Source organism: Grampus griseus (assembly GCF_964374135.1).
Source record: "Grampus griseus genome assembly, chromosome: 15".
In the NCBI taxonomy this organism is placed as follows: domain Eukaryota; kingdom Metazoa; phylum Chordata; class Mammalia; order Artiodactyla; family Delphinidae; genus Grampus; species Grampus griseus.
In genome coordinates, this window is record NC_139009.1 from 80509200 (window position 1) to 80526655 (window position 17456).

A 17456-nucleotide genomic window follows, 5' to 3' on the forward strand; every position below is an offset into this window, starting at 1 on the left:
GTGCTGAGTTCTGTTAGCTTTTGCTTGTCTATAAAGCTTTTGATTTGTTTGTCAAATCTGAATGAGATCCTTGCCGGGTAGAGTAATCTTGGTTGTACGTTCTTCCCTTTCATCACTTTAAATATATCATGCCACTCCTTTCTGGCTTGTAGAGTTCCTGCTGAGAAATCAGCTGTTAACCTTATGGGAGTTCCCTTGTATGTTATTTGTCGTTTTTCCCTTCTGTGGTATAATTGTTCTCCAGTTTGTGAGTCCAGTGGTTATGGGATTTGATTTTATTGTGATTGCACCCCTCCTACCATCTCATTGCGGCTTCTCCTTTGTCTTTGGATGTGGGGTATCTTTTTTGGTGAGTTACAGTGTCTTCCTGTCGGTGATTGTTCAGCAGTTAGTTGTGCTTCTGGTGCTCTCGCAAGAGGGAGTGAAAGCACGTCCTTCTACTCCGCCATCTTGAAGCTACAATCCCATTATTGATAAAACTATTCTTAATAGAATTGATAAAACTATTCTCACCTATTGACAAAATTAGTGGTTAAGGTGTATCTCTGGTCTAACACTGGGAAAAATTCTAACAGAATCAGCCCAAACTAGGGCTGTACATGAATTCCAGGAATTATGGTCAGTATCTCTCTCTCACTCCCCGCCTCCCCCCTGCCCCCCCTTCCTCCCTCTGCCCTCCATCCCTCACAGTTAAAATCTTCTCACACAGGGTGTGATTAGCATCAATTTGGTAAGGCTTCTAGGTTTACCTCAAGAGAATTGAAGTAGGTAATACCTTGAGGCTCCCTTTTATTTTCAAACACTGTCCAGAAGCGTTTCCCATTAGTTGTTAACGCTTGATTTGCATTATAAGAGGTAGCAAGTATCTTTGACCAATAGAATGAAACGGAAGCAAGGGTATACCAGTCCCAAACCCAGGCATTAAGGCTCCTTGGCTATTTCTGCTTACTCATTTGTGCCTGGGAACATGCCTGGTCAAGCCTTCTAGAGACACTTGGAGCAGAGCCAAGTCCCCCCCAGTCATTCCAAGAAGTCATTCCTAGATCAGCCAATAGCTAGTTGGTTGTTCCATTACTTTGTTTTGAAAACATAAACAGTTATATATATGTATTCCTATCTCTGTATTCCTTTCCTAGGTTTGCTGTGACAAAGTGTGCCGCAAACCGGGTGGCTTAGAAATTTGTTTATTCTTTCACAGTTCTGGAGGCTGGAAGTCTGAAATCTAAGTGTTGGCAGGGCCGTGCTTTCTCTGACTGCTCTAAGGAAGAGCCCTTCCTTGGCTGTTCCTGGCTTCTGGTGGTGGAATCCTTGGCATCCCGTGGCTTGGACCTGCATTACTCCAGTCTCTGCCTCTGTCATCACATGGCCTGGACTTCTCTGTCTCTACATTTCCCTCTTCATATAAAAAAAAAAGAGAAAAAAAGAAAGAGGTAACAAGTAAACCATGTTCAGGAGGTGTGACCAGGTGGTTTCATTCCCTCTCACATAGTATCAGTTTCCTCATTAATCACACTCTCCTCCCCACCTGCTTCCCTACAGAAGCTGGGAAGCCATGATTCTGATCCCCCAAGTCCTTGTGAGAATGCCCCTTATGACCTCATAGTCACACTAAACTTGACATCATAAAGAGAATAGCCCATGGGACCTCCCCGTGACTACCATGTTGCAAAAACTAAGACCACAGACTGAAGGTGTGGAGTATGACTTTGTCTTTCCCTAAATCTGCATGCAGAAAGGCACGAGAGTGGGTACCCACGAGCCAAATTTGAACTCCTACCACACTGAAGTCCATGATGGCCATGCAAGGCCTGAGGTCCAAATCCACCAAAGAGGGAGGTAGAACGTTAAACGATGGGTTTTCTTTACGCACCGTCAGTCAGGCGTCCAGCGGACCCTGGTGAAATGGTGTAATGCTGCTAAATACTTCGTGGGGTTGATTTGCAGTTGAGCCATAGGCTGGCAATTTGCAGAGCTATTTATAGACTTCTAGGGGGGTCTTTTTCCCAGGGGAGATACCTATGTAAGGGTCTTTCATTCTGTTGAGACTGATTATTTTTCCTCTGAAAGTTTATGTGAAATTTTAAGAGATGGTGTTTTTTGTTTGGTTGGTTGGGTTTTTTTTTTTCCACTTCTGCAAATTGCATTAAGTTTTCAAAGTCCAGTCACCTCAACTTTTAACCCACCGTTTTGGCTTCTTCTCTTTGACAGAGATTGCTTAGAAGCCACATGATGACTTCTTGTGTCTGACAAGTAGCAAGGTTCAACTATTCAGCCAAACCAAATGTCTTGCTTTTCAGCCTTCTGAATCTTTGGCTATTTTGTTTGTCTCTTTTGGTCTTGATGTTTTAATTGCAAAATTATGTAGTTTGCAATTTCAGTATCTATTTTTTTACATGACTTTATTATTTAAAACACTGTTCTTTTTCTCATCCATTTGTTCTTAACGGCACTCTGTTCTTACACTTTTATATGACTGTTACATCTTTGAACAACCTAATCATACTTAATTTTCATCATAATTCATATAAAGTTATTGTTAGGTGGCTCGTAAAATTAATTTCTACTCACGTGAATTGATGTTCTGATTGTTGATTTGCTCAGCTACTGTTTTTAGCATTTTTGTGTATTTAGAAATTTTAGTACGTTGGCACATTTGTGTTTTTTTTTGCGGTACGTGGGCCTCTCACTGCTGTGGCCTCTCCTGTTGTGGAGCACTGGCTTCGGACGCGCAGGCTCAGTGGCCATGGCTCACGGGCCCAGCCGCTCTGCGGCATGTGGGATCTTCACGGACCGGGGCACGAACCCGTGTCCCCTGCATCGGCAGGCAGACTCTCAACCACTGCGCCACCAGGGAAGCCCAGTTGGCACATTTTGACAAGATTTTTAAAAACCTGTTTTTTTCTCTGTCTTCTGTTTTGCAGTTACCTAAATCCATCCCCTTGTACCCCAGTCATTGGTATTTAGAGCTCTTGTCCCATGATGATACTGGGATAGTGTAGATTGAGGATGGCTTGGTTCAGTTCTTGGTTGTTAGACTGCACTAGTGTCCTCTCTCACCAGGCAGGGCCTTCTTGCAGGGGTGAGAGAACCTCATACTAGTGCTGGCTTCAGGCACTGAGCCTGACTCAGAGTCCCACTTGCTTTCTGGGTGTTGAGCTCCCACCGCCCCTGCCATCTTTGCCCACGAGAGTCAACAAACACACAACTTCAGCCCTGCTGACTTATTCAACTTTCTGTCTCTAGAAATACATCAACCATGCATCTTTCTTTTTCCTTCTCTCCTTCTTCCTTTCCCTTCTCTCCTTCTTCCTTTCCTTCCTTTCTTTTTATGCATTTTTTCCTTAAATAACAACAATACAATTTTTGTATGATTTTGAAGGCAAAGGGGAACATAAAACATGAGCTCTGTATCATCTGGATTGGAAGTAAAAATTTACTTCTTAAAAGTGATTCCCACACTTTTTAAAATTAACATATCAATTTATTGAAATTACTGATAGAAAATATTCTGAAAGTAAATATCACAGGTCCCTGTTGTCAAGGCCAAAGCTTTCTTTCATCTTATGATTAATCGGGTTTTTTTAAATTAATTTTTATTGGTGTATAGTTGCTTTGATTCCCCACATTTCTAAAATGCCTACATGCTCCTCGTGGTTGGAATCATACACAGTATCGAAACACTGTTAGACGTTGTATTCTCCTGTTAGACTTCTTCTTTTTATGTAAATAATAAGACATGGAATAAGCCTTTTTGCAAGCATACGTTTATTCATTTATCAACAGATATTTGTTGAGGGCCAGGCACTGTTCTAGGTGATAGGAATACAGCAGTGAATGAAACAAAGTAATATGCAGACAGGTAAAAGTAAAATATTACAGGTGCTGTTAAGATAGCATGGAATCAGAGGCATCCCCAAACCCAGAAGGAAGCATCAGACACAGACAGAAAGAACTCAAAAAGATGCCCTCTCATTCTGGTACTCTGTTGTTCTTACAGAAAGTGGTTTCATTGATCACTAAGCCTTCTTTATTTGACATGTATAAGGATCTCTTACAAATTGATAAAGAAAATGGTCAAAAGATATTAACTATAATCAGATATTCTTAAGAGAAAATCAAATATAAAATAAATATGTGAGAAAGATGTTTAACCCAGCTAGTAGTTTACAAAGCAGCAACAATGATATTCTATTTCTTATCGCCTGTGCCCTTCAATTTGACAGAGGCTTATTAAGATAACACTTGATTCTGATTTGGGTTTCCTGAAACAGGTTTTTTTTGGGGGGGGGTATTTTTTAAATATATAGTTTTAAAAATTGGAAGGAAAAGGTTAGCAGTGATATCTCTGATTCTTATTTTTTTATTTTCTCTATTTTCTAATTTCTCTACAAATATAATGTCTTGATTTTATAGTCAGAAAAACATACTGTACAGCCATTAGATCCATTTCTGAAGGCAGGTGTTAGCCTATCAAGTGACCCTTTCCTTTGGCATTGGCATATAGGTGTTCCCTCTGGCACATGTGTGCAGTGACACAAATAAGATGACTTTAATTAACCCCCAAGGAGCGAAGCTTAATATCTACAAGCAAAAAGTGGAGCAGGCAATTAAGTCCTACGACAAGTGAGTATTACACCTGGCTACTCTTTAATGGATGTGGAATTTGTTTTGGCTTGTTTTCCCTTCTTTTAGCTTAAATTTTTCATCTGGCACAGCTGTTTAACAGTGGTCCGTGAGGAATATTAACAGCAGCAGCAGCTAACCTAAGGGGCTTCCTCTGTGCCAGCACGGCGTTAAGTACTGGGCTGGCCAAAAAGTTCGTTCAGGTCTTTCCGTAAGGTGTTAACAGAAAAACCCGAGCAAACTTTTCGGCCAGCCCGATGCTTTACCTGAGTATGTCCAGCGGGGTTTTCGAGAAGCCATCTTCCCTTTCCAAACTCTGCAGAAATCTCATGTTTCCATGAGCTCTTTAAAGCTTTGCTTTTTAGCAGAGCGAATTGGACCATTTTAGGATCTAACATTCTGTAAAGTGACACCACACCACAATAAAGAAACGCCACAATAATGAGATAATTGATTTAAACAATTTTTATAGCAAAATCAAGAAGATGACCAAGTTGACTACAGTGAAAACTGTACTCTTAACTAGCCACTGTGTTAGTACTGAGTGAGGGGGCCTTTTTTCCCAAGGGCAGATAACCCAGGGTTTGCTGGAGAAGGAGACCCAGGGTCCTTGAATCCCAGCCCCTTCCTGGGGCCTGGCTCCTTCCGGCCTGACCTAGGAGCCTGCCTCAGAGTGTTGGTGGAGAACACAGCTCTGGGGCTAGAATCTCACCCTCTCCCAGCTCTCTAATCACCTCCGCACCCTGCCCCTCAGCACTTAATTAGTCCTTGGTGCACACGCTTGATTAAACGTTGAGCTACCCAGTTCCTCCAGGCAAGCCTATTCTTGGTTCTGGAAGCTGTGCAGTTGGGTTTTAATTAATACCATGTGGTTGGGGAAAAGGTAATAAAGTACGCCAAAGTGAACGACGGGGCCCAGGCCAGCATTTACTGATCTGTTGTCATTTTGCAGCGTGTCTAGTGTGTGTTCAAAAAATGTATAAAGCCTGACTTCTGTTGCCTGGAGTGCACGACCCAGCCCAGAGGCTGGCCTTTCTGCCCCACGCCCATCATGGTCCTCTCCAAATCTCCTTACACTTGAGCCTCCTCCACTGCCCTTGCCTGAGAACTGAGGCTGTGTCGCATGGGCTCCTGCAGCTGCCTCCACGGGCTTCTCAGGTCTTCTCTGAGTCTTTGTGGGCCCTTCGTTTCTCTCGAAGGCAGGCTGAACTCTGCCAAGGCTCGCCCTCCCCTGTGGGCCTGAGACTTTGCTCTGTAGTTACCCTCTTACTGGTGCTGGCCCTCTTCTCTGCCTCCCCGCCCCTGCACCAGGCAGTCCTTCCCTTGCCTTGAAGCTCCACTGCCCCTCTTCCTGCCCCCTCCCACCAGCTGTCCTCTTTCTTCCGTTCTTGCCCCAGCGCCAGTGGCCCTCCCCAGAGAGGCCTTTCCCCAACGACTCTGCACCACCCACCTTGCGTGTGGCCCTTGGAGCGCTCACAGCTTCTGTACAGGCCTGTCCCTTCCCTGCGAGGATGTTGGCCCCCGAAGGCAGGCGCTGGGCTGCCTGCTTTCCCCCTGGTCTTCTCCTCTTCCTAGCAGGTGTCACTATATATATAATATATATATATATTTTTTTTGACTGTTGGAATTTAATTTGAATTTGATCTAATTCAAGTTTACTTATTAAAATTGATCCAATTCAGTTATTCAAAATGAAATATAATATCATTCATATTGTAATTTAATTTGCTTGACTCATTCAAATATTTGAGTGCTGTAATTACCTGGCCTGTGAAAGCCTGATGCCAGGCCATGAACTGGGGCTTTGAGGTCAGATAGCTGCTTGACAGGTCACAGGACACTTGGGAGCTTCACTTGCAAGATCTGGCCCACGGGGCAGTTGTGAGGGTTACGTAAATTATATACAAAGAGCAACGCATGTTAATTATTTCCCTCTTTCATTCCCTATATCTGCTGATGCTAAAATAACCATAAATACATGGAATGGAAGGGTCACACAGCTCTTCCCACTGAGCTGACCCTTTCCCGAGAGTTTCCAGGACAGGGACCCTTCCTTCCCAGGCAGAAGAGAGTCCTTCGTTAATGGCAAAACCAAAATACAGACATAGTAGTGATTTGTTCCAGTTCTTACTTCCAATGAGTGAATCCGGAAAAGCCTTTTAGTACCCTTAGAGGAATATTATACTATATTGTTTATTAAAATGATATTAATTTAAATATGATCATTAACATTTATTTTAATATGATTAATGTTTGATATTATTGATTGCATTAGTATTAATTATTTGGTATTAATAACTTGATGTTTATTTTAAATGAATTATTTATTTAATATTGTTATTTAATAATATTAACATTAATATTATGCAGAACAAAGCTTCCTGACCTTTCGTATTCAGTAGGGTTGAAGAATTTCGCTGGCATAAATGTCAGCTCCCTTTTCCATCTTGCTTCATCTTTCTAAAGATATGCGGAATATGAAAAGATGAAAAGTAATTAATGAAACTTAGTTTATCCCCATCTCATCCCCAATACAACATTTCTAAGGAGTTTCCCACCACAAGTAAGCCAGATATAACCCTAAGTCCGTATGGTTAGGGATGACCAAATGAGTGGGAAGTTCACAGTCCTCTGGCCAAAATAGTGACATAAACTAGCAGTTTTGGTCACACTTAGTGCCCATGTGTAGGAGTCCTTCTGGTTCAATATTTTAAGAATTGCAGAAGCAGTTTTGGCTTTGTGTGTCTGAGCATAAGCTCTGAGTGAGGATTACCAGGGTTGGCTGGATTCTGGGGTGACTTTTCCACAGCCTGTGTTGTGAATCTGAGGTCAAGGTCTCAGCCCTCAGATCCACAGGAGAAGCATCAGTTCTGGCCCAGGGACCAGGCATAGTAGCCTCTGCTTATCATCGATTTGCTTGGGCTGCTGACTAGACTTCTGAAGTGTCATTAGTTACAAGTTGCTTTGCAAATGAGCCACTCGGTACAAGTGGATTTACAAACTAGAGGTAGAGAAAGCTTCTAAACGCTACGCTTAGCCAAATTTCAGTCTCCTAAAGCAAAGAGGAAAACTGTGGTTTGTCAAATCCCAGCATTCCACAAGGACTGCCCTCGTCCCGCACGCTTAGAGGCTTTCCCACGGTTGCCTTCAGGGACAGTGGAGCCGGGATTCACACACTCTCTGCTGCCCTCAGCTCACACCCACTCGCTTTTTCTGCCCTGTGTGCTTTGAAATAGTTCAGTGAAGGCGGAAAACAGAGGAATAATAGAGGTTATGGAAATACCCTCTTGGAAAAATATTTTCTGAAGAACCGAATTAAAATTAGAGACATGTCCTAGCTAATTGGACCCACATTCACCAACTGTTTCTGAGTGTCTAAGCCTCACCCTCCTTCAAAAGCTGGAGGGAATGAGCCTTAGTTATTCCTGGTCACTTTATACATATAGCTCACTTAATCCTCACAACTGCAAGGGTAGGTGGTGTTATCTTTGTTTTATCAATAAGAAAACAGTGTTTCAAAAAGTTATGTAACAAGTACACACGGTGGCAAAGTGGAGATGCTGAGATTTGAACCCCGACCCACGTAGCTCCCAAGCCCTCATCACACTCCCAGCCTCCCTACTCTACTGCCTGCACTTTCAAGGTTTAGACTTAAAAGGATTTACAGTTTTGTTTTGTTTTGTTTTTTTCCCCAGAAATGCACACAAGCCTTAGAAGCCCATTGTTTCATCAACCACATCATTAAAGAAAACCATTTCCAAATAGACCCCAAAGAACTAAAAACATCAAGAGACACAGGAGCTGAGCTGGCTTATTTCCCACTTCCTGACTCTTCCTGTCACTTACAGAGCGTTTACCTGTGTGAGACACAGTTCTGTGTGTGGTGCACATAACTTGCTCATTGAGTCTGCACTGCAGCACTGGGAGGGAGGTACTGTGATTACCCCCTTTCTATAGAAAAGTTGGCTACTGGCCCAAAGTCTCCCAGCTAATAAGAGGAGGAGTTAGCTGAGCTTTGGACCCAGGCAGTCTGGCTCCAGGGTCTGTGCTTTTCACCCCCGTGCCAGACCCCCTTTCCATGATCTCACCAGGCCTGTGATGGGAGATCAGGGCAGGATAACACCACCCAAAGTGTGCTCCCAGAGCCCTGTGCCCCGGACGGTGGGTCCAAGGATTAGAAGCATGCCTCCTGGGGAGAGGCAGTATTCTCCCACCCCATTTTATTGGAGCTTTTTTGCTTCATGGAACACCAGCTCACAACCTGTGGAGCCAGCGTTCTGTGCCCTGTGCCCTAGTAAGCCTGATTTGGGTGATGATGTAGCACTACAGAACTGGGCTGGAAGCTCTGGAAAAAGCACCACTGATTAGTAACAAGAAAAGGAGCTGTAACTACCTGATAGAAAGCACTGGCTCCAACTTCCTCCTTTCTTCTTGGGTTGCCAGCATCTCTCTGCAAACACGTTCGGTGAGCTTTATCTCAGCCCCACCAGCTCTCGGTGCTGGATAAGTAAGGCGCTTCATCTGTCTGCCCCTCTTAGCGGCTGCATTTGGAAAACAAGGAGATCAGGCCGGTTGATCTCTAAAGTGTGTCCCAATCCTCTTATTTATGACCCTATTAACCTTTTATTTTTGCTCTGAGAATCCAGACAGAAGAATGTCTACAGAAGGCAGGCTAAGAGCACACATATTTTTCCTTATGAAGAAAAGCAGTGGGTGTTTAGAAATATCTTCATGCAGAGATAATGAGGAACAGTTTGTTTGCTGCCTTTTCTCAGTCCGGGTTTTACCTGATCCAGCTGAGAGCTGTGCCCTCCTTTAATATTTAGCATGATTGCCACAAAGCCCCGAGGCTTCTGCAATGATGCTGAGGGTGGGAGACACTCACATCCCATCTCTTTGAGCGAGTGGCAATGACGTGGTCCAGCGGTGGTGGTGCTGCGGGGCTTGGGATCTCCCTGCCCGGGTTCAGCTTTTTGTCATGAAATGAACTGTTGCTCCTAAATAACTATTGTTGATTTTTTTTTAAACAGGCGCCTGAATAAAATTGTTTGGCAAGCATTATCTCAAGAGGAAAAGAAAAAGTAAGCCAGTTTCTTCTCACTTGTTAAAAAGTTTTTAAATTTTGGTGAAATTCACATAACTTACAATTAACAGTTTTTAAATGTACAATTCAGTGGTATTTAAGTCATTCAAAATGTTGTGCAAACCACCACCTACCTCTAGTTTCAAAACTTTTTTATCATCTCAGAAAACACCTTGTACCCATTAAGTAATCCTTCCCCATTCCTCTCTCCCCCTCTGGTAACCACCAATCTGCTTTCTGTCTCTGTGAATCTGCGTATTCTGGATATATCATATGAAAGGAATCACACATCATGTGACCTTTTGTGTCTGGCTTCGTTTACTTAGTTAATGTAAAGATTTAATGTTTTCAAGGTGCCTCCAAGTTGTAAGCATATGTAGCATTTCCTTCCTTGTTATGCCTGAGTAATGATCCCTTGTATGTATATACCACAGTTTGTTTATCCATTCTCCCATTGATGAATATTTGGGTTGTGTCTACTTTGGGGCTTTTATGAACAGTGCTGCAAAATACGTAGACGGTTCTGTGTGGACATGCGTTCTCATTTCTCTTGAGTACATACCTAGCCGTGGATATCCTGGATCACAGAGTAATTCTGTGTTTAACTTTTTGAGGAACTGCCAAACTTCTCATTTACTTTCCGCAACTGCATCTTCTTACATTCCCACCTCGTACATACAGCAATGTATGAAAGGTTCTTGTTTCTCCACATTGTTGCCGACACTTGTTATTTTTCTCGTTTTAAAAAACTGAAGTCGGGCTTCCCTGGTGGCACAGTGGTTAAGAAACCGCCTGCCAATGCAGGGAACACGGGTTTGAGCCCTGGTCCGGGAAGATCCCCTTAGCGGAGCAGCTAAGCCTGTGCGCTACAACTACTGAGCCTGTGCTCTACAGCCCACGAGCCACAACTGCTGAGCCCATATGCCACAACTACTGAAGCCCGCGCGCCTAGAGCCCATGCTGCACAATAAGAGAAGCCACCGCAATGAGAAGCCCATGCACCGCAACCAAGAGTAGCCCCCGCTCACCACAACTAAAGAAAGCCTGCGTGCAGCAACGAAGACCCAGTGCAGCCAATAAATAAATAAATAAATTTATATAAATAAATAATGATGTTTTGCTAGTAATATGGTGAGGCTATTTAGTTCTATATTCATAAGCAGAAATAATCGTGTAGTTTTCTTTTCTTTAGGATCTTTGTCTGGCATTGGTATCAGATGAATCTTGTCCTCATATAATATATTTGGAAGTGACTCCTCTCTTTTGTTTTTTTGGGATTGAATAGGATTGATGTTAATTGATCTTTTTATGTTTGGTAGAATTCATCAGTGAGGCCTTTTGGTCCTGGACTTTTCTTTGTTGGGGGATTTTTGATTACTGATTCAATGTCTTTATTATAGGCTGTTGAGATTGTCTATTTTGTGTGAAGTCAGTTTTGGTAATTTGTGTGTTTCTAGGAATTTGTCCATTTGTATAGATTATCTAATTTGAAAACCTACAGTTGTTCATATTATTCCCTATAATCCTTTTAATTTTTGTAAGATCAATAGTAATGTCCTTGCTTTTGTTTCTGATTTTAGTAGTTCTGTCTTTTCTCCTTTTAGTCAGCCTAGCTAAAGCTTTGCCAATTTTGTTGATATTGTCAAAAACCAACTTTTCATTTTGTTGATTCTGTTATTTTTCTGTTCTCTCTTTTGTTTATCTCTGCTCTAATCTTTAATATTTCCTTCCTTCTGCTGGCTTTGGGTTTAGTTTTCTCTTCTTTTTCTTGTTCCTTAAGGTGTACACCTAGGTTGTTGATTTGAGATCTTTCTTTCTTTTTACTAGACATTTACAGCCAGAAATTTCCCTCTGACCATTGGCTTTGCTGCATCCCATGTGTTTTTATATGTTGTGTTTTCATTTTTATTTATCTCAACGTATTTTCTAATTTCCAATTTCTAATAGTGATTTCTTCTTTGACCCATTGGTTGTTTAAGAGTGTGGTGTATATTTGTATGTATATACTTCCAGTTTTCCAGTTTTATCTCTGTTGTTATTTCTAGCTTCATTCCACTGTTCTGGAAAAGGTACTCTATATGATTTGATCTTTAAAATATTTTGAGAATTGCCTTATGACCTAACATATGGTCTATCCTGGAGAATGTTGCATGTGCATTTAAGAATACTTATTTTACTGTTGTTGGGTGAGGTGTTCTATATATAAGTCTAGTTGTTTTATAGTGTTTTCTAGTTCTCTATTTCCTTTATGATCTTCTGTCTGGTTGTTCTATTATTGAAAGTGGGATATTGAAGTCTCCTTTTTGTACAACTGTCTATATCTTCCTTCGATTTTGTCAATGTTTGCTTCATATACTTTTGGGCTCTGTTGATAGATGATATGTATTTACAGTTGTTATGTCTTCTTGATGATTTGACATTTTTATTAATATAAATAATGTCCTTCTTTTTCTCTTGTAAAAGTGTATGACTTAAAATCTATTTTATCTGATATTAGTATAATCATTCCAGCTCTCTTTTGGTTACTATTTGCATGGAATGTCTTTTTTCATTTTATCATGTTCAACCTATTTGTGTCTTTAAGTCTAAAGTGGGTCTCTTTATAGTAGCATATAGTTGGATCATGGTTTTTTTAATCCATTCTGCCTATCTCTGTCTTTTAACTGGTGAGTTTAATCCGTTTACATTTACAGTAACTACTGATAATGAAGGACTTACTTCTGTCATTGTGCTGTTTGTTTTGTATATGTCTTGTCTATTTTGTTTCTCAATTCCTCCAATATCGCCTTCTTTTGTATTTGATATTTTTTCTAATGTATCATTGTGATCCCTCTTCATTTCCTTTTTTGCATAGTTTTTCATTATTTTCTTAATGATTACATGGAGATTACAGTTAACATCCTAAATTTATAACAAAGTAGTTTGAATTGATATCAACTTATTTCCAATAGTGTACATTATCTCTGTCTCTGTCCAGCTCCATCCCCTCTTTATATTGTTATTGTCACAAATTACATCTTTTACATTATGTGTCCGTTAACATAGCTTTATAATCATTGTTTTATGCATTTGTCTTTTAAATAATATAGGAAACAAAAGAGGAGTTACATACCAAAAATACAAGAACATTAGCTTTTATATTTACATATGTAGTCATCTTTGCCAGTCATCTTTATTTCTTCATATGGCCAGTGTAACTTGTCTTCCAGTGTCCTTTTATTTCATCCTGAAGAGCTCTCTTTAGCATTTCCTGTATGGGGAAGCCCTACTAGCAACAAACACCCTTAGCTTTTGTTACGTGTTAACAAATGTATTAATTTCTCCTTCATTTGTGAAGGATAGTTTTGCCAGATATAGAATCCTTGCTTGATAGTGTTTTCCTCTCAGCATCCTAAATATACCATATCAATGGGACATCTCTGGTGGTCCAGTGGTTAAGACTCCACGCTTCCAATGCAGGGGGCTTGGGTTCGATCCCTGTTCAGGGAACTAAGATCCCACATGCCATGCAGCGTGGCCTAAATAAATAAACAAACAAACCCTATCACTGCCTTCTGGACTTCATGGTTTCTCATAAGAAATCAGCTGTTGATCTTATTGAGGATTTCTTGTTCATGAGCCACTTTTGTTCCTTTCAAGATTCTCTGTCTTTGTCTTTGTCTTTCAACAGTTTAATTGTAGTATACTGTCTTGGTATAGCTCTCTTTGAGTGTATTCTGCTTTTCATTCACTGTGCCTCTTGGATCGTGTAGATGTATGTCTTCCATCAAATTTGGAGAGTTTTTGGCCATTATTTCATTTTTGCCAAATATTTTCACGCTTTTCTCTCTCATTTCCTTTTGGCACTCTCATAATGCATATGTTGTCAAGCTTGATAGAATCCCATATGTCCTTTAGACTCTTCTTCATTCTTGTATTCTTTCTACTCCAGACACTATGTAATCTCATTTGATCTATCTGCAAGTTTGCTGATTCTTTCTCCTGCCTGCTCAAATCTACTGTTAAAACCCTCTAATGAATTTTTCATCTCACCTATAGTACTTTTCAGCTCTAGAATTTCTATTTGGTTCATTTTCATAATTTCTCTTTATTGATATTGTCTAGTTGCTCATATATCATTCTCAGGATTTCATTTAGTTCTTTGTCCATGGTTCCCTTCACCTCTTTGAGCATATTTAAGACAGTTATTTTAAAGTCTTTCTCTACCAAATCCAGTGTCTGGACTTCATCTGTCAGTTTCTTTTTTTCCATGTGAATGGGTTATATACTTCCATGTTTCTTTGTGTTCTTTGCAATTTTTTATTGAGAACAGAACATTTTGGACATTGTAACGTAGTAACTCTGGAAATTAGATTCTCTACCCTTCCCAGAAATTTCTGTTGTTGCCTGATGAAGGCTGCACTTGTCTGTTTAGTGTCTTTCCACACTGTTTTTGCAAAGACTATATTCCTTGTCATGTGTGTTCACTGAAGTATTGTTTCATCTCTGTGGTCAGCCAGTGACCTGACAGAGATTTCCCTAAATGCCAGCCTCTGTCTTCATCAAGCATTCCCCTGGATACTGTAAGTATTCAACTAGATTCCAGAATTTCAAAATAGCTAATTCTATCAATAGTTGTTTTGGTGAAAAGACAAATTCCTTGATTTCTCTACTCCACCACCTTTCATGACATCACTTCCCTCCTCACTATCTAAAGCAAGGTTTGAGTAAGTTATGAGGCCTTTATTATATTGAGATAGTTTCCTTCTATTCCTAGTTTGTTGAGTGTTTGACTTTTTAATCATGAAAGAGTGTTGAATTTTGTCATGATTTTGCTGTATCAATTGAGATGATCAAGTGTTTTTTTTCCTTCATTCTGTTACTGTGATGTATTATATTGATTCATTTTTGTATGTTGCATTCCAGGAATAAAATCTCACTCTTCATGGTGTTTAATCCTTTCATAATATGCTGTTGAATTTGGTTTGCTAGTATTGTGTTGAGGATTTTTGAATCAATGTTCACAATGAATATTGGGCTGTAGTTTTCTTGTAGTATCTTTGTCTGCCTTTGGTATCAGGGTAATGCTGGCATCATAGACTGAGTTTCAAAATGTTCCCTGCTCTTAAATATTTGGAAGTATTTGAGGAGGATTGGTGTTAAATCCTCTTTGAATGTGTGGTAGCACTCTCCATGGAAGCTACATAGTGCTGAGCTCAAGCTTGTTGGAAATTATTTGATTACTGATTCAGTCTCCTTACTAGTTATAGGTCTGTTTAGATTTTTTATTTCTTCCTGATTCAGTCTTAGTTGGTTATAATTTTATAGGAATGTATCCATTTCCTCTAGGTTATCCATTTTGTTGGTGTATAATGGATCATAGGAGTCTTTTATGATCCTTTTTATTTCTGTGACAACAGTCATAATGTTCACTGTTTCCTTTCTGATTCTAGTTATTTGAATCTTCTCTTTTTTCCTCTTAATCTAGCTAATAAGCATTTGTCAGTTTTGTTGTTCTTTCCAGAATCTAACTCTTAGTTTCATAGATTTTTTCTATTGTTTTTCTATACTCTATTTCACTTATTTTTGCTCTAATCCTTATTTCCTTCTTTCTGCTAACTTGCGTTTAGTTTAGTTTATTCTCCATTTTCCCAGTTCCTTTAGGTGTAAAGTTAGGTTGTTGATTTGAGATTTTTCCTCTTTTTTAATGTAAATATTTAGCACTATAAATTTCCCTCTTATGACTGCTTTTGCTCTATCTTAGACATTTTGATATGTTGTATTTTTATTTTAAAATATCTCAAGATATTTTATAATCTCCCTTAGGATTTCTTCTTTGACCCATTGGTTGTTTAAGAGTGGGTTGTTTAATTTCCACATATTTGTGTATTTTCCAGTTTTCCTTCTGCTAATGATTTCTAGTTTTATTCCATTGTTATTGGAGATTATACTTTATATGATTTTATCTTAAAAACCTTTAATACTTGTATTCTTATATGTGGTTTATCCTGGAGAGAATGTTCCATGTGTACTTAAGAATATGTATTCTGCTGTTGGCTGGTGATGTGTTCTGTATATGTCTGTTAGGTCTAATTAATCTATAGTGTTTTTCAAGTCCTCTGTTTCTTTATTGGTCTTCTGTTTGGTGGTTCTATCCATTATTGAAAATGGAAATTGAAATCTCCTTTTATATTGTTTCTTTCTATTTCTCCCTTCAATTCTGTTAATGTTTGCTTCTATATTTGGGAGCTCTGAAATTAGGTGCATATATATTTATGATTGTCAAATCTTCCTGGTAGATAGACCCTTTTACCATTATATAATGTCCTTCTTTGTCCTTGTAACAATTTATGACTTAAAATAGTCATAATTTGCTAATTTATTTCTTCTGATTGACGAAGTGTGCTTTTGAAGCTCTCTAGTGAATTCTTCAGTTATTGTATTATTTTTCTATATATATCTTTATTGGAGTATAATTGCTTTACAATGTTGTGTTAGTTTCTGCCGTACAACAAAGTGAATCAGCTATATGTATACATATATCCCCATATCCCCTCTTGAGCCTCCCTCCCACTCTCCCTATCCAACCCCATTAGGTCGTCACAAAGTACCAAGCAGATCTCCCTGTGCAATGCAGCAGCTTTCCACTAGCCCTCCATTTTGCTCAGTTAATGTATTCTTCAGATCCAGAATTTCTGTTTGGTTCTTTTTATAGTCTCTATATCTGTTGATATTCTCATTTTGTTCATGCATCATTTTCCTGATTTCATTTAGTTGTCTGTATTCTCCTTGAGCTCATTGAGCATTTTTAAGACAGTTATTTTCAGTTGTTTGTCAGGTAATTCATAGATCTCCTTTCTTTAGGGTAGATTTTCTGGAGATTATTTTGTTTCCTGGATTGGGCCATCTTTCTCTGTTTCTTTGTATGCCTTAGTATCTTTAGGCAATATTTGGGCATTTGATAAAACAAACACTTCTCCCAGTCTTTACAGGTGGCTTCTTACAGGGGAAGACCTTCACCAATCATTCTGGCTAGAGATTCTGGGACCCTCTCACACCTTTTCTGGGGATATGTCTTCTCTAGGCTTGTGCATGTCATTTCCCAGTTGAAGAGGTTTTGCCCCTGTTTTTTTCTTAGGAACCCGTAATCTCTTGCTCTCCCTGGTGTCTGTCTTTAGTACGGCAGTATCTCTGGTGCTGTAACCACCCATGAAACTTGCCTTTGTTCTCAGCTGCCCCAACCTGGCATCCAAAGTATACTGCCATTTTTATCAACATTCTGAGTCAAGTGAGACAGAAGCCAGTCTCCCAGGAAGCGCCACAAAAGACCAAAATGTTGGATACATGTTGAATAGGAGTTTTCTCCCAGTTGCTCTGCAGTGTGCCAGGGAAGGGGAGGGGCTTGGCCAGACAAAATGCAACACATGTTCCTACTCGCTTCAATGCCTACTCTTGTTGGCTTTGTGGTGCTGGAGGGCAGGTACATTTTAACTGGTTTCTAGAATTCTCACAAAGGCAGTTTGGTCTTTATATGGTTAGTCAGCGTCTTTGTGGGGGAATAAGGGCCTGGGGTTTCTCATTTCACCACTTTGCTGACATCACACCAATTTAGATTTTTTAATAAGAATTTTTGCTGTCTTCTGTTGACAAGTTTGTTTGTGGATTGAGTCCTGTGAATGTACTGGTTTAACAGTGTGCTCTTCCAACACCCGACATCTAAAAAAATGCCATGACATTTTCAACAATAAGAGAATGACAGTTATGAAATGTT

General features: G+C 39.9%; 1 protein-coding gene across 1 annotated transcript in view; it reads left to right on the forward strand.

Moving 5' to 3' along the window:
* Window positions 1-17456, forward strand: part of VWA3B (von Willebrand factor A domain containing 3B) — a 252388-nt gene that overhangs the window by 198330 nt on the left and 36602 nt on the right. Inside the window, exons 22-23 of the mRNA XM_082671774.1 lie at window positions 4505-4623; window positions 9654-9704. Coding sequence (XP_082527900.1) covers window positions 4505-4623; window positions 9654-9704 — 170 coding nt within the window. The remainder of the gene's footprint in view (window positions 1-4504; window positions 4624-9653; window positions 9705-17456) is intronic.